Source organism: Dama dama, chromosome 9, assembly GCF_033118175.1.
Source record: "Dama dama isolate Ldn47 chromosome 9, ASM3311817v1, whole genome shotgun sequence".
Classification (NCBI taxonomy): Eukaryota; Metazoa; Chordata; class Mammalia; order Artiodactyla; family Cervidae; genus Dama; species Dama dama.
This window is the reverse complement of record NC_083689.1, coordinates 42858115-42875219: the sequence shown is the minus strand read 5'-3', so window position 1 is coordinate 42875219 and position 17105 is coordinate 42858115. Positions and strand designations below refer to the sequence as shown.

Here is a 17105-nt window from a genome sequence, read left to right as displayed (position 1 = left end):
AGCTAGGTATTCTTGAGAATGGGTATCCACTATATGTTTAAGTCACGTTGGTTCCCTCAGGATGCTCCCTCTAGCCTCCTCTCACCATCTTCTTTCACTCATTCCTCCTTGCTCTTTCTCCAGCTCTCCCTCCTTCCCACCTGGGCTCTGCTCCTTGGGGCAAGCAGGAACTTGCTTTCATAAGCAGGCCCCTCTTCTCTTGGTCTGCTCTCCAGCTCTTTGCCCACCCCCTTCCATGTGCAGGGGAGAACCTGCATTCAGGGATGGGGAAGTATTCCCGCCTTGAAACTCAATTCCAGTTCCTGTTGTACATATTACCCACAGTGGCTTCTCAGTCATAATCTCCAGGATGGCTCTCAGATTGTATATGGGAGCTCACATGTTTGTTTTCTAACAAATAAACATCATGGATATGTGTCCCACTTTACACAGGGAAGACCTGGGTTTCAACTCCTGCCCTCTCCAGGCTAAAGGCTCTCAGAACCACTAGGATAACAGAGAATTCCCTGTCAGTTCAGTGGTTAGGACTCTGAACCTCCACTTCAGTGGGGAGGAGTTTAATCCCTGCTCTGGACCCTGCTTGCTGAGGACCAAAAAAAAAAAAAAGTAGGATGACATATGGTGGGTTATTTTCCCCTCAGGGTTCCAATTACTTGAACATACTTGAAGTAAGAGAGAATAAGAGATAAGGGAGAGTTTCTTCTGAGACTTATCTACTACAGGAAAGGAATATAGTGGCAGGTGATAAAAACACAAAAATAACTCCAGTGGGCACTGTTCTAACCATTACAATTAATCCAATTTTACAACAACCCATGATGTATGTGCTAGGCTTCCTTAGTGGTTCAAACAGTAAAGAGTCTGCTTGCAATGCAGGAGACCCGGGTTCAATCCCTGGGTTGGGAAAATCCGCTAGAGAAGGGAATGGCAACCCAATCCCAGGATTCTTGCCTGGAGAATTCCACGGACAGAGGAGCCTGGCAGGCTACAGCCCATGGGATCGCAAAGAATTGGACACGACTGAGCGACTGACACACACATGATGCGTGTGCTACTATCATCTTTATGTTGCATATGGGAAAACAGCAGCACAGGGATGTTAGTAACTAACCCAAGGTCATACAGAAAATGAGTAACAGAGTTGGGGTCTGAACACTGGCTGGTGCTGACAGCTCATGGTGAAAGGTGCAGCTTCGGGACCAGGGACCAGGCTTGATCACTCAAGAGTTTTTGTGTAACAAAGTTTTATTAAAGTGAAAAAGGGACACAGAAAACTTCTGACATGGACATCAGAAGGGGGACGAGAGTGCCCCCACTTGCTAGTCTTATCAAGGCCTTATATACTTTTACCAGACCCATGTCCACAACATACATCTTAAATTAACAAGATTAGAACTAACAACATAAAGGTCTTACCAGACCCCTTCCCATAACATACATTTTAAGATGACAGGGTTAGTCAAAAGGTTCTCAAGAAGAAACATGTCCTCAAGCAAGATAAATTGTTATGTTGCCTAAGACAAACAATATAGAAAAAATCATCTGTCCTTTTCTCCTTGAGAGCCCCAGACCCCTTTCTCCTTCTCGAGAGCTCAGGACACCTCTCTCCTCCTCCTCCCCCTCCCCCTCCTCCTCTGGGACCCTGGACTTCTTATCAACCTGCTTAGGAATTGACTCTCAGTGCCATCCTCTGGGAAGAGTCTCCTTCAGGAGTTTATGCCTAGGCAGAGACCTGAAGCTTAATTAGGGATTATACCTACATGAGGCAGCAAAGTGCGAGCCTTCTAGATGAGTGAATAACATGGCCAAAGACAGAGGCAACAGCCTGGCAAGAGTGTGTCAGACCTTCATTTCAGGTAAATGGTACTGATGGCTGAAGGATGCACTGAAATGAGTGCAAATGACCCTTCAGAAAATTTTTTGTCCATTTGGAAGCTGATAGGGTTAAAATATAGGCTGGAAGAAACAGAAATAGAGAAGACCTAGATTTGAGGAGACAAAAATCAGCAGGACTTGATCCTAGCAATCTGTTGGGTTTCATTTACTTACTCTGCAGATATATAGTGAGTATTAGCTGTATATTCAGCACTATGATAGAGGAGCTGTATATACAATGTTGAATAGTGCATTTATCATTCTTGCTCTGTGTTCAAGCTCAGGCTCAGAGAGGAAGCACACGGGATCCAAGGTTGTCTGAAGTTTCTGTTAGGGCAAGTGGAGTTCCTCACACCAAAGTGACCAATTAGTGAGGTCAATTTGCAATCACTCCAGTGGGTCTTGAACAGCATCTTATTGAAACAGATCAGAGTGATATGAATGCCTCAAGGAAAAGAACAATTTCCCCAAATTTTGTTTCTGTCATATATGTGGAAGCCTGTATTGTATCAATATGTGCAATATACTTCTCAATGAGGGCCAAGTTAAACAAACAGACCCTGTAAACCTTGGGTGACAGATGACCAAACGTCTATAATTCTGTAACTCCTTGAAGGACCCTATCATGCCTTACTCATTTTCTGTTGTTATTGTTCTTATAATGTGGACAGATGAAAGTGGGTGGATAAATGGATGGAAGGCTTATTCATGCATATGATGGATGAATGGAAAGGCAGAGGGATGGATGAAAAACGAATGGTTATTTGGGTAAGTGGATGAGTGCTTGCATGGAAAGAAAGTGAAGTCGCTCAGTCGTGTCCGACTCTTTGTGACCATGGACTGTAGCCTACCAGGCTTCTCCGTCCATGGGATTTTCCAGGCAAGAGTACTGGAGTGGGTTGCCATTTCCTTCTCCAGGGGATCTTCCCCACCCAGGGATCAAGACCGGGTCTCCCGCATTCTAGGCAGACGCTTTTACCGTCTGAGCCACCAGGGAAGTCGCATGCATGGAGAAAAGATGCTGAACGGAAGGATTATAGATGGAGGTGAAAAGATCCACAGACGAAGTCGGTGTAGGGTATGCTGAATCTAAGGTTTCTGAGGGCAGGTAGCAAGAAAGGGGTGAATTGATCTGAGAAGGAAAGTTGGAAGCACCCAGGTTTATTCTTCCACTTCACGACCACTCAGGGGCACAGCAAACTCAATCCCGCCAGGTTCCTATAGACCACACCCTCGAGCGCGGGAGCCTCGCAGGAGTCCTCCCTACCACAAAAGCCTCTGGGTAGACGGGGGTCGGAAATACAGGAGAGCACCAGAGCTTGGTCGCCGCACTTACGACCCTTTTGGGTACATGCGGGGACGCGCTTTCCTAAGCGGCTGCTGGACCCTCTGGGTCTGGCTGATTAGAAAACTCGTGGCTCAAACTGATTCTCTCGCCGCCTCCACCCATTCTGACCAGGCAGTTTTTCCTATCTGTGATAGCGGAATGGGGAGCCGGGGTTCTTGCCTGGCGCGTTTCCGGGGGCACCATAGAGACGTGGTCCTCCGCCTGCCCAGTCCGCCGTCTCCCGCGTGTGAGCGTGCCTACGTCATTTTCGGTTGCCTACGACGGGATGAGGAGCGCCGGCTTCTGAGGAGAACGCCGCCGGGTAGCGCACACCCGGAGGCAGGCGATAAGCGTGGAGTGGTCTGAATTTGAACGCTGAGTCTCGAAGGGAATTGGGGGCCCGCAGTCTGGTTCTTTCCCCACTGCCTTCGGAGGGCAGCTGTGAGTTCAGGGAGCGCCTGAGAGAAGAAAGCAAGGCTTCTCTGAGAGCCTGAGGAGGGACAGCAGAGTTGGGGACAGCTTTGAATCACCAGCGTAGCTTGGAGGCAGGTCCGCAGGTGCGTCCCCTGCTCCTCGGCTCTGAACTGACGCATCCACACCAACCGGCAGCGCGTTAAGATGGCAGGCAGTGCCACTGCTCCTAATCCCTTGCAGACACTTCAGGAGGAAGCCGTGTGTGCCATCTGCCTGGACTACTTCAAGGATCCTGTGTCCATCGGCTGTGGTCATAACTTTTGCCGAGGGTGTGTGACCCAGCTGTGGGGCAAGGAAGATAATGAGCAAGACAGGGAGGAAGAGGAAGATGAATGGGAGGAGGACGACGACGACGACGACGAGGCAGTAGGGGCCATCGGTGGATGGGGCAACTCCATTCGGGAGGTTTTATACCAGGGGGATGCTGACGAGGAGTTGTTCCAGGACCAAGAGGATGATGAACCCTGGGTCGGTGACGGTGGCATAAGGGACAGAATGGATTATGTGTGGGACCAAGAAGAAGAGGAGGAAGATACGGACTACTACCTGGGAGGCTTGAGACATGACCTGAGAATTAACGTCTACCTGCAAGAGGAGGAGATTTTGGAAGAATACGATGAGGAGGACGAAGAGCTGTACCCTGACACTCACCTGGCCCCGCCTCCAGCCCCTCCACGGCAGTTCACCTGCCCCCAATGCCGAAAGAGCTTTAAGCGTCGCAGCTTTCGTCCCAACTTGCAGCTGGCGAACATGGTCCAGATAATTCGCCAAATGTGTCCCACTCCTAATCGAGAGAGCCGGGTGAATGATCAGGGCATCTGCTCCAAACACCAGGAAGCTCTGAAACTCTACTGTGAGGTGGACAAAGAGGCCATCTGTGTGATATGTCGAGAATCCAGGAGCCACAAACAGCATAGTGTGGTGCCATTAGATGAAGTGGTACATGAGTACAAGGTAAGCAGCATGGGAGAATGTGGGGATTTGAAGGAAGTGGAGGAGAAACCAGGGCAGCTGGGTACTTTGTAGCTGAGCCTGTTTTTTTTGTGAGGGATGAGGCACAGGGTGAAGAGAGATGGACATATGTGGAGAAAAGAAACATTGGCTGAGGCTGACTGGCTTCCCCAGAGGAAACTGAGTAAAGACTAAAGACAGTGATCAGGAGCTGATCACTGTCTTTACTCCCTTTCAATTTGCCCAAGTATAAGGGGGTACAAGTGACAGCCTCCTCCCCACTCGCTGACTTAATTTCCCACTTATATAAGTACTGAGTCTATACCTGACCAAGACTCCAGGACCCTTAATACACAGGAATGGAAAGCCATCGTGCTTATAGATAACTAGACATTTAGGACACAGCACAAGCAGTGTCAAAACTGAGGGCTAATCGGTAGACCAAAAAGCCAGGGTGTGGTTCCTGCTAATAAGAGCAGCTGGACATACCTGCCTAATAAGTCTGGAGTTACTTTCCTGCCTTCAGTGGGGCCCATTTCCCCTGTAGAGAAAGGCAGAGGACATAAACATCAGAATAAACCTGCCCCGATCATTTTCCTTACCTGTTACTTTATCATAGCAGAAGAAGTTAAGGATTTAGAATCAGATGACCTGGCTCTAAAACTTACTGTCTAATCTTGGGCAAGCCTCAACCTCTTAGCTTTACTTTTCCCCTAGGCTTGTTAAGATGAAAAGAGATCTTATATGAAAGTATTTTATAAACCATAAAGCACTAAACAGATGTTTCTTTGGCTTTCCTCTAGTTTCCTCTAGTTTATTTGGGTTCTGATTTGGTTAAAACCTTGCTTTCTAGTTCTGATCTGAGTATTAGAGAATTATCTCAGTGACAGCATGAAGACTGTCAAAAAGCCTAAATGGATATGACTCCTAGCGGTACCCAAAGGAGAGAAAGGTTGTCTTCAGGTCCATAGAAGTCTTAGTAGCAGTTGCTCATGTCTCAGTAGTGCTTTACAGTTTATAAAGTGTATTTTCTCATATTCTACAGCAGTGGTTTTCAAACTGTGGGTTTTGATCAATTAGTGGGTCTTAAATGGGTCATGCCCAGCATTATTTTTAAATGAACTGAGAAAATATCGAGTGCATGGGAGCATAGTAAGGGTCAGTATTGTTTTATGAAACTTTTAAATTATATGTACACAGGTGTATACTTGGGCCACAAAACATATTGCTTACTTTGGGTTGCAGTCAAAACACAAACAGAACCCTGCCCTATAGGTATTATATATTAGATATTATCATCCCTCACCCCCTCCCCCGCAACCCCGCCGCCCCGTTTCACACTAACTGTTGGTAAGTACACAGTTAAGACACAAATCTTCATTAAAAACCATTGCTAATTCCATCATATTCATATGATTTAAGGATAAACCCTAGTATCTGCTTTCCCCCCAGGGTAATAATTAAGTTTGCCTATAGAAGAAACTATGTCCTGTACTTCTGGGGTTTAGTACCTAAAGCTAAGGAGAGGAGGTAACCTTTCATTCCTCTGCTAGGATTTCCTGAAAAGAATTTCTGAAACCAAAATTTTAATTGAAAGCTAGTTTAGACAAGAGAAAAAGAGGTGATCTCTTTATCTTGGGAAGCCAGCTAACACTCATTTGAAACCTCGGAAGTTACTTATAAAGCACACTTGTAAGTATAAACAGCACAATCAAGTTAAATTGGAGATAATCCCTTTCAAAATATATACTATTTAAAAGAAAATAAAACTTTTTTTTTCAAACATATACCAGAACTTAGGTTGATGGTGATACCAAACACAGGAATTACACTGAAGAGGTAATAATTGTGTAGGCCTTCTTTATATGGTTTATAGTTTGTTTTTTATTGGTAAACGTGCGTCTTATAGTAGCATGATTTAGAATCTTATGATACAATAATAGTTTAACATTATATGGAACTGTTTTTGTATAATGGTTTATTTAATTTGCTATACATTAGCCACCACACAGTTCTGGTTACATTAAATTCTCTCTTGTCAGCTATTAATTCACCAAAATTTTAATCTCCTTTGGAGGTGATCAAGCTTTTTTAGTTTTAGGGGCTACAATAGGAATTTGTTACTCATAGACTCAGGGAACAGTTTAGTGATTTTCAGAAATAGAAAAGAAAGCATTCTGTCCTCCTCCCTTCACACATTATATCAGCATTGCCGGGTTATGAGGAAAGTTATAGTTTATGAAATCATACTTAATATTGTAATGTTGAAAAGAAAAAAAGATTTAATTTTTCATAATATAAGAAATAAATTGGAAAGAACTCCTTGGCTGGTGGGAATACAAAGGCAGACCAAGAAGTATTCAGAGTAAAGCCTATAATCTGAGGTATATAACAAACTGGATACCCAGAGATGTTTGTTGTGGATATGGTACCATTCATACTGCTATTCCTTAATGTTTAATTTTGTATAAGAGGCTTTTTTAGCTCTGAAACACTTACTTATTTACATCTTCCATTTTGTTCATCCCATGAGTTAGAGTTCGTCTTGACTCTTCAAGCTAGAATCAGAGGATTATGAAAGTAAGATCGTTTAGATTGACCAAGGGTACCGTTAAATGGTGTCAGGTTTTAGCCAGCAGATGGGTGTATAAAAAGAAAATGAACAAAGATTTCACTTGTTGAGGCTCAGGCATAACTGGATGCCTGTATTGCCCTGCCACCCAGCTGCCGCCGGTAAAATCATTCATCGCTCTGCAAGAGGGACCAGAGGCTTCCATCATCAGTACTCCTGTTTTTCTGTTCTTTTCCTTGAGGTAGCTAAAGGTGGCAGCCAAAAAATTTTTTGAGGCTTTTATCAAGTTTGTATTCATGAATGATGCAGAAGATAGGGTCAGCTCCTTCAGATGAGTTATCTGAAAGTGTTGGGCAGTGACACATGCCAAACACTGTTAAAAGTTATGCCACTAAAAACAGTGAAGTATTCTGCAAAGCACAATTCTCTGCAGTTTTAAGATTGGACAGTATTGGAATATTAATAAGAATCTTCAAAGGCCATGAATGCCTGCCTAATACTAAATAATAAATAACTCTTTTAATTGCAAAGGAGAAAAAAATGGAGAAACTAGTGAAACCTTGCATCCCGAGTGCTGCCATAACTTTGAGAGGAAATTGAGGAATTCCAGAATTTCTTCATCAACTTCTGCATCTGAATTCATTGACTGAGCCTATCAAACATCGGGTTTAAAAAACAAAACAAACATCAGCTTATCCTTTGCTCTTAGTTGAGATTAATCTACTGATGAAGAAAACTGTACTTTGCTTTGTTCAGAGTAAGGCTTTAAAAACTCTGGAAATGCTATTTTCACTAAGCCTAGCACTAAAGACAGTATTTTTGAGGTTGTATGAAATGAAATTAGTTGGAAGAAAAAAATTAGAGAAGTATATGTTAATGGTGCTACAGCAATGGCATGTTTTAGATCTGGGTCTTTGTCAGAAATTGAAGAAAACTGGAGAGATGTACCGTAGCAGTCACCACCAAGCATTGACTTCATCAGCCTGCCCATAATCTACTGGAAATCTTAAGCCTTGCTGTCAGCATAACTGTTGTGAAAAGTAGTCCATCTGATCCCAGTTTGCCTTGGTTTTCAAAAATCTGAATGCTGTTCAGAGTATTTCCTGTCACGCACTGAGTTTCCTTGATAAGAAAACTTGGTTCACCTGACTGAACTTCTTATGGACAGAACAACTACTTTGGGACACCAATGATAAAGAATCTGTACTTTAAAACTTAACGCAGAATTTAACACATTGAAGCTTAAAATACATTGACCCTGAAATGTCAAGGAACAGACACCAACATCACTGCTTGTTATGAAATGAGCACTTTAAGCACTTGCCAAAAATCTCTACAAATGGCAAACTCATATGAAAAATGTCAATTTTCTTGGCTAATCTTTCAAGAACCAGATTCATGAATGTTATTTCCAGGAAAAAAAAAAAGGGAAAATCTAAAACTATTCTGGGTGATGTTTTGTTGACCTTGTTCTTAAAACCTACCTGTGGTAACTTTGGGAAGAATGTCTCATGTTTCACACTTAATGTTCATTTCTCACTAGAAGAACTTTAGGAGTTTGTGGAACTCAAAGTTGGATTGTTTTGACTAGAAATTTTCAGATTTTAATCCTACATTATTCCATTTTCCTCCTTATATCTTAAAAGCTTTTTTTTAAAATTGGTATAACTAACTGTGGGAGAAAATACCACAAGTGTTGTCAAAGCAGCTTGTGTTTTGTTGCATTTTCTACACCATCCAGGAAAGAAAAGTTAAGGCTTAACAGTGACATGGTTATTATATCATTTGAATAAATTTTTGCCTTCCAAAATTTATCATTGCTTTGATTAATTTTAGTCATGAAACTTAATTTTGTAATTTTAAATAACATTGAAGGAAGGAGAATGTGAGGTGTTAAGGTATATGGAAAGAAAAGGTGTGGGTTACAAAAACATTAAGAAAAACTGATACATATCCAAATCCATCAGATGCTCATCTGTTTATTGAATGTTTTCCCTACTAGGTTCAGCTGTTGACTGCTGTATCACAAGTCAGACTGTTTAAACTTGCTCCTCTCTACTGTGGCTGTACCCTGGACCTTTTCTTCACACAGACTTGCTACACACCTGAAATCCTGAACTCCAATTGTACCATGAACTTAGCTCTTCGCATTCTAGTACAGTTAAACACACTCCAGTTATACATGCCCTTCATCTTTATGGAGGCCACTGTTCCACTGACTCCTAATTTTTTCCTTTCCCCATTTATCAGACATTTGCTAGCCTTACTTACTGTCCTTCTGATCCTGTACCTCAAGATCAGTCTTGGCACGAAGAACTGATCCATGTTGTGTTCTAGAACAGGGATTCTCAACCTCAGCACTCCTGTCATTTTGAATGAGATAATTCTTTGCTTTGGGGGGTGGGATATAGTCTATGCATTTGAGGATGCTTAGCAGCATCTGTGGATCCCACCTACTAGATGTATGTAGCACTCCTCCACCAGTTGTGACAACCATAAATGTCTCAGATGTTGCCAGATGTCTTGGAGGGAGTGGTGCAAAAGTATCCCTGGTTAAGAACCACTGCTTTAGTCTTGGAAAAGTTAGTCCTATCTGCAGACCTGCCATTACTAGCCTCACTTAGGCCATATAGTCAGTACCTGGCAAGGAGGTTTAAAAGTGTTCGGGGAAGAATAGCCTCACCCAGCTGGAATTTTATTAAATGCAGTCATAGCATCAATGGATTAACTAAGACCCCTACTTCTCCCAGTTCTTGGCATACAGGTAACAGGGTCAACAGGCCTTTTTTAAAACTGAGATGCCTATATCACTGCCATCAAGGACTAACATAAAGCAGTATATGAAATAAGATCTACAAACAATGAATAATAAAAGGCAATCACTTCAGCTGTTCCTTAGTTTCAGCAGAGCCATTCGGCAGTATTTAAGTATTCAGAACTAATACCAGAGCCTCTGTTCCTGTCAGAGTGGGAGTAGCCCTGGACTGATCCATCAGCCCTTAAAGCACTTCTTTAAAACCTAAGGTTCCTCTGCCATTGGCCATCAACCTCTGGTCCCTGTGCCATGCCTCCTGAAGCCTTTATAGGACCTAGAGATTCTGTGCTGTTTCCCACCCCTTATCCCTGACCCCCTTTGGAAGCTATCCTATAATAGTGAAATTATCACAGGTATTTATTGACCAATAAATTTGGGTTACAAAGAGGAGGCAGGGACAGTAGCCCTCTATACCAGCTCTAAGGACTTTCTGCAATGATGGAAGTGTTCTAAATCTGTGCTATGCAATATGGTACAGGTACCACTGACTACATAGGACTTCTGAGCTCTTGCAATGTGATTAGTACAACTCATTTATTTTAAATAGTCACATATGGCTTGTGGTGGTTTAGTCGCTAAGTCATGTCCGACTCTTGTGGCCCCATGGACTGTAGCCTGCCAGGTTCCTCTGTCCATGGGATTCTCCAGGCAAGAATACTGGAGTGGGTTGCCATTTCCTTCTCCAGAGGATCTCCCTGACCCAGGAACTGAACCCAGGTCTCCTGCACTGCAGATAGATTCTTTACTGAATGAGCTACAAGGGAATCAAATCACGTTGGACTGTATAGTTCTATACAGAAACAGGTTGAATTTTGATCCTTCCTAGGACTCTCAAGAGTAGTAAAGTCCAAATGGAAGATGCAAAAGGAAAAGACAATTTTCTTTTCTCAATCAGGAGAGAGGCTGTAAGGTTATAGTTTTAGGTATAAAAGGAGAAAAGGCGGCTTTTTTTTTTTATTTGTTTAAATCTGACCAAAATGGCCTTGAGCCAGTTACACTTGTGATCCATATAGATCACATGTGGGAGATGTGACAGAGGAGAATTCTAATGGAAAGTAGCTAAAAACTATTACCTGCTTTCCCAAAAGAGCTGGGGCTAGAACCTCAAAACAAGACAAGTTTAAGTATAAATAAGCTTTTATTTGGTTTAACTTTTTAATGATAGTGTCTGCCCACAAATCAGAGCCCTCAGAGAATCTTGGCCTTGGGGCAACAGCTCACCTGTGCATGTGGGAAGTATAGGAGGAGATGCCACAAGGCTCCTGTTATCAGCAGACCTGCTACTCTTCTCCCCAACTCTCCTGCTTCCAAAGAAGGGGGAAAATGGATACCTTAGGGATTTGAATTAGAAATAGCCTTAAAGAACAAGGAGGCTTATTCCTCCTAGCTACATTCAGGCTGAGACCTTCCTTGCCTTTTCCCCCATCCTAAAAGATTCAGATCCAGAGTTGGTCAGGGCCTCCTGGTTGACAGTTCCACTTGTCATCAGGCAGGGCCCTGCAAAAACAAAGGAGGATCCAGGTGGTCTGCAAGAAGATCCCTGGAGGTCACACCCCCTTTTTGACTACCATTTCCTAGGTGTGTAAAATCCCTTCTCTCCCTCTATGGCAAAGGATGGAATTTCTCAGCAGGCTCTGGCTGTTTAACCCAGGTGTGAGCAGGGAAGGGTTACATGGGCTGAGGGCTGTCTGCTTCTCAGCCCTCATATTTTGTAGTAAGCTGCTGCTGCTGCTAAGTCGCTTCAGTTGTGTCTGACTCTGTGCGACCCCATAGACGGCAGCCCACCAGGCTCCCCCATCCCTGGGATTCTCCAGGCAAGAACACTGGAGTGGGTTGCCATTTCCTTCTCCAATGCATGAAAGTGAAAAGTGAAAGTGAGGTCCCTCAGTTGTGTCCGACTCTTAGAGACCCCAGGGACTGCAGCCCACCAGGCTCCTCGGGGATTTTCCAGGCAAGAGTACTGGAGTGGGGTGCCATTGCCTTCTCCGTGTAGTAAGCTGGTTAGCCTCAAGTTTCCATTTCAACACGATCTCCTGACCCTGGTTCATATGAAATTCTCTTCCTGGTAAAAAGCTGAGAACAAGCACCCTGGATCACATTTTGTTTCTCCCTACCACTGAGTGCTGTTTTAAATCCTTTAACAAAGCAAAGAAATTTGCCTTTTGCTGGCATTTCTTACAGTCTTGCCTGGAATATAGCCACTTGCCCAGATCAGGCCCACTTTCACAGCCTGTGACTCTGCACATCTGGTAAAGCAGGGGTCCCCAACAGGGTCACAGCAGGAGGTGAGTGATGAGAGAAACCAAAACCACCTCCCCACCCTGCCCCCATCCGTGGAAAAACTGTCTTCCATAAAATGTTCCCTGGTGCCAAAAAGGTGGGGGACCACTGTGCTAAAGTACCCAGAGCCTGGGGAATGCCAGTCCATCTCTTAGGGAAGACCCACAGGATATGTTAGCAGCTTTCTGGGGGACTGTTAGACCTCGGATTTCTGCCTAAGACGAACAAGGGACCTTTCAAGAGATTAAAAAATGGCATGTGATTTCTTTATAAATCTATTTCCAGCATTGATTTAATGCCACATCGCTGCCTCTGACTAGGAAGAATGGAACAGAACCTATAATTATAGTCTCACATTTCCCTGTCTTCAGCCTTTTTGAACTTAATTCTTTAGGCCTCAATCATTACATAGCTTCTGTATACAGAACCTGACTCTAGACCCTGGAATGGAGGAAGCAGGGTAGAGATGGACTGGAAGAGATGTTCAACCCCTCACTCATAAGACCTTTGGTAAATCTTCTATTCCTTCCTTTATAAGAGTCTCATGATCCTCCAGGAGACCCTCTGGTTCAGCTTCTGAATTCTTATTTTTTCTAGTCTTACTCCTCCAACCTAGCCTCCACTTTGACAACAAATGCCTTTCAGTAAGATCAAGGTTAGGCAGGTAGGCAGGAGAGGGATGAGATAATCTTTAAGAGACTGTCCTGGGCTTCAGGACAAAATCACTAGGGTGAACTGCCTACCTTGGATTTCACTCTGCCTTCTCTCTTGAAATAATCATCCTCAAACTTGTGCATGCAAACCATGCACAAGTTTGTATATTTCCTCCCCAAGCTGATCCCTCTGCCTAGAATGTCCTGCCTTTAACTACTTGCTCCTAACTACTCAGCCTGTGAGGCTGACCACCAAAGTTAGAATCTTCCACATGCGAAACCCTCTATCTAGTGCTGAGAATGCAAAATGTGAGCAGAAACAGCCTAATCCCTATCCTTAGGGCACTCACAGGAGAGGCTGGCAGAATTTAAGAGACCCAACACACACTGCACCACTAGTAGGACAGCATTAAATAAAGGAGCCTGACATACACCTGGGGGTCACAGAGGGCCTCCCAGATGTGGTAACTTGAGCTGAGACTTGAAGGAAGCTTAGATTTAACTAAGGGGAGGGGGGAGAGGTGGTGGTGGTGATAAGACATGGTGGGCCTTCCAGACAGAACAATGCATATTCTGTATGGGAGAGAATTGATGGATGAGTTGGAGGAGCAAGGGGGGGCCAATGTTGTCATAACAATGGAGTATGGGGTATGCCAGAGCCAACCACATGGAGTCTGCAGAAGGACAGTAAAACAAAGGGAAGCCATCTGCCCAGGGCTGGCAGTCAGCAGGCCCTCCAGTCCCAGCCATACACCTTTCACTTAGGTCCTCACCTCAGCATTCAAGGGAAGACCTCTCCCACCTCTTGAATGCTGGCAGGAGGGGATGGAGGCCTCTGCTCCTGGAGATCATGGGCCTCCAACAAGAAATCTGGAGGACTCTTTCCAGCTGTGTGGGTCCTAGGGGCTTCCTTCAGGAAAGGGATGGTGAGACAGACTTCCTTAGAAGAGCATCTCCAATTTCTTCTGTGGGATTCTTACCTTGTGTGGACTAGAGGTGGTGCCCATGAGGACAGGGGAAAGATGGGGCTGCCCAGGGGCTGAGACAATAAGTAGGTGAGACAACAGTAAGCTTGGAGCCAGAACTGGTTCTACCTACAGAGTGTGGGCTGCCTGGAAAAGTGGGAAGATAGCTTGGAGGAGAGCCGAGTCTTCCCTAAAGGGCAGATGAGAGCCTCCAGCCGCCTTCCACTTCCCTGAGGTTGGAGAAGAAATGCCCTGAATGAGAAGGAAGAGGTCTGGCCCAACCTGGCCAGTGTAGTAAGTAGACTTTGTTGAGAAAGGCGCAGCTGATTCTCAAACTGTCCAGCAGCTGAGGGACAACACTGCTGGAAGGGGCCAGGATTCCTCTGCTAACCAAAACAACCTACAGCCTCCTCAACAGGAGTGAGGAGTCCAGGCAGACCCCTAACCAGGGCCAAGTGAGGGCTTCCATGCCAGGGGTCCCCAACTTCTGGGATCTAATGCCTGATTATCTGAGGCGGAGTTGATGTAATAGTAATAGAAATAAAGTGCACAATAAATGTAATGTGTTTGAATTATCCTGAAACCACCCACCCCCACGTCCATGGAAAAACTGTCTTACACAAAACCGGTCCCTGGTGTCAAAAAGGTGGGAACCACTGCAGCAGGGAGCCACAGCGTGCCCTTGAGGGAAGCAGGCTTGAATGTGGCTGTGCTGCAAAGGTCACTCCACCCCCACCTCTACTCAGAGCCAAAGCCAAAGAGGTCCCCAGCATTCCCAGGGTCAGGGCAAGGCCTCCTTCAGCTAAAGGCTGTCCTTCAGTGGCACTGTGGCCTGCCAGCCTCCCCTCCAAGAGAGGAGAGACCAGGTGGTGGCTGTAAAAGAGCTCTGAAGTGGGAAGCCTGAATCCCTCAGGGTCCCTGGTCAATGGGGAAGGCCACTACATCCCATTTATCTCTCTCCTCTACTGGCATTGCCAGCTTAGTCCTGGTGAGCACCAGGGCAAAACCCAAATTCCCTCCTTGACTGCATAGGAGGGGCTACTGCCAGAATCATCTTAAGATTAAAGACAAGTGTGGGGAGAAGCCTGCAGGTTCAGAAAGTCACCTTCAACTGTCTCAGAGCAGAGACAGGGCAGGGAGGCCCTGGGAGGGGCTGGGCAGGGGAGGGCTGGGAACCTGGGAGGGCAAGGATCCTCTGGGAGGCTTCTGGAAAACAGTCTGGTGTTACAGAAAGGTCCCATCTTTGAGCCAGTATGAGTGACCTTACAGGCTTCTTTTAAACCTCGTTTCCTGGCACCCTGCCTCAAGGATGCAGATTCCACAGGGGTACCCTGGACAAAATTCAAGAAAGAGCCAAATGAGGTTTTTCAAGGGGGAAAAAAATATAATAATGTGATTGAGTGAGGGTGTCTTTGGAGAGCAGAGGTAGGAGGTGGAGGAGCAAGTGTTCTTGAGGACAGAGGAAATTTTGTGTAACACATCACATTCCACAGAGATGACCATAGAATCACTCACCTCTCCATTGTGCTGAGTACCCAAGGAGGCTTAGTCATGGCCCAAGTTGTGGGCAGCAAGCTGGATACTAAGATGGGTGAAGGCAAGGATCTTCCACCATCACAGGAGAAACAAAACGCATGGGTAGGGACTTCCCTGGTGGTCCAGTGGCTAAAACTCTTGTGTTCCCAATACAGGAGAGCCGTGGTGGGATCCCTGGTCAGGGAACTAGATTCCACATGCCACAACTAAGACAGGATGCAGCTAAATAAATATATATATTTTTAAAAAAGCATAGGCAGGGGTAAAGTTCAGTGTTGGAAAAACTACACGACAGCCAGTTGGGGGCGCCAGGAAGGTAGATGATAGAACCCTTAAAAGAATCCTTAGGCTGTGCAGGAACACAGCAAAGGCTGTTCCTGGTGAGACCAACTTGGCTGTGGAGGAAGGCAGAGGCACCAAGAGAGTAGCTGCTTTCAAGGGACGGATTCTGGCCTTCTTCACAAATCTGAGTAGCCATAGCCCGTAGCAGCTTTGCCTGTCCCACGCTGTTCCTTCCCAAAGGCAGGCCTTCTAGTAGTCTGCTAGGTCCTTCCTCCAGCCTGCAAAGCCCTCGGTCAACTGCCACCCCCGCCCCCACCTCCATCGCATTGGTTTGGTCCCCAGGGCCTTCAACGCTCCAGCTCCGGACTTTGGCACTAATTCTTTACTCGGAGTGGAACATCCACCCATAAATCCCCAAGGCTCTCTCCCATATCTTTCTTTGTTAAAAATCTCCCCCTTGAGCTCTCTTTTCCCCATCTCATTGGATGTAAGCTCAAAAAACAAAGAACAGGTTCCTTTTATCCTGTTCACAGCTGTGTTCCCAAGACCTAAAATTGCGTCTGGTAGCCAAGAGATGCTCGCTAAATTCTGTGCATTTACTTTGCCAGGGATCTTTCTGGGTGTTTTACCTATCTGATATACTCTCCACACCCTGTGAGGTAGGTATTATTATTCCCGATCTCATTTCATGAGAAAATAATACATGTGACAAACAGAAAAGAAATACTTGCGCACGCCTGGCCGCCCAGACCCAAGGACCTTTCTACGAGGTGGTTTTACCCGAGCCAGCTTTCCTCTTGGGGCCTTTCAGTTTCTGCGAGAGCTCTCCACGCTCCTGCTTAGGTGGGAGCGGGGTTTATTGTCCAGCAGCCCACAGACTAACTTATCCTTCATTCCCGGTTTTCCTCTCTGTAACCCATTCCTGCCTTAGTCCTGGGTGGACTGTCTTTCCTCACCCAACACCATTAGTGAATAAACCTCTTGAGGGAAGAGTCGCCGCCCGCGCATGGAATCTGTTAGGGTTTAATAGTTCACCTGAACGCAGTTTACTTTGAAAATTTAATATAGTATTATCACATTGCCCACCGTTACTCACAATTGTGCCCATGAAATTAAGCTCCCTCTGCGATGCCCTCCGAGCCACCAAGCGGAAAGGGAGGGGTTCAGCCTGTGCCACGTAGGGCCAATGAAGCCACTAGGCTCTCCTTACTAGGCTCTGGGGCGTGTACTTCCTTTCTGCCGCTTTTGAGACATCATGCCCCAACCATAAGGAACCTTTTAAAATACTCGGGCATGTTAGTTTAATAAGGGGATTTGTACGGTGCTACCAAATCACGTTGTACGGCGGTCTGGACCAGAAGTCTTCTTTCATCTC

The 17105-nt window shown here is 45.2% G+C and overlaps 1 protein-coding gene and 1 long non-coding RNA gene across 5 annotated transcripts; one reads left to right on the top strand and one right to left on the bottom strand.

Annotated features, from left to right (window-relative positions):
* Positions 1-3497: 3497 nt before the first annotated feature.
* On the top strand, positions 3498-17079 carry TRIM52 (tripartite motif containing 52). 3 transcript variants are annotated; one of them, XM_061151126.1, is made up of 2 exons: positions 3498-4630; positions 16339-17079. In XM_061151126.1, exons 1-2 carry the CDS (start codon positions 3821-3823, stop codon positions 16420-16422), a joined length of 894 nt encoding a protein of 297 aa, XP_061007109.1. In that variant the 5' UTR covers positions 3498-3820; the 3' UTR covers positions 16423-17079. The 3 variants fall into 3 exon arrangements, with proteins under 3 accessions (XP_061007109.1, XP_061007107.1, XP_061007110.1); XM_061151124.1 differs by lacking the exon at positions 16339-17079 and adding an exon at positions 9202-11504; XM_061151127.1 differs by lacking the exon at positions 16339-17079 and adding an exon at positions 7731-9013.
* Positions 3831-16331, bottom strand: LOC133062297 (uncharacterized). 2 transcript variants are annotated; one of them, XR_009694139.1, is made up of 7 exons: positions 15428-16331; positions 15175-15243; positions 11236-11315; positions 7127-7185; positions 5117-5168; positions 4328-4460; positions 3831-3958 (listed from the first exon to the last, which is right to left on the bottom strand). It is a non-coding gene; the product is annotated as an uncharacterized LOC133062297 (long non-coding RNA). The 2 variants fall into 2 exon arrangements; XR_009694138.1 differs by having other exon boundaries at positions 15175-16331.
* Positions 17080-17105: the final 26 nt, after the last annotated feature.

Excerpts from the sequence above, each read along its gene's own strand:
- TRIM52 (XM_061151124.1), top strand. The coding sequence starts at position 3,821 with ATGGCAGGCAGTGCCACTGCTCCTAATCCCTTGCAGACACTTCAGGAG. Across the intron at positions 4,631-9,201 it reads AAGTGGTACATGAGTACAAG|GTTCAGCTGTTGACTGCTGT; the intron begins GTAAGCAGCATG and ends TTTCCCTACTAG.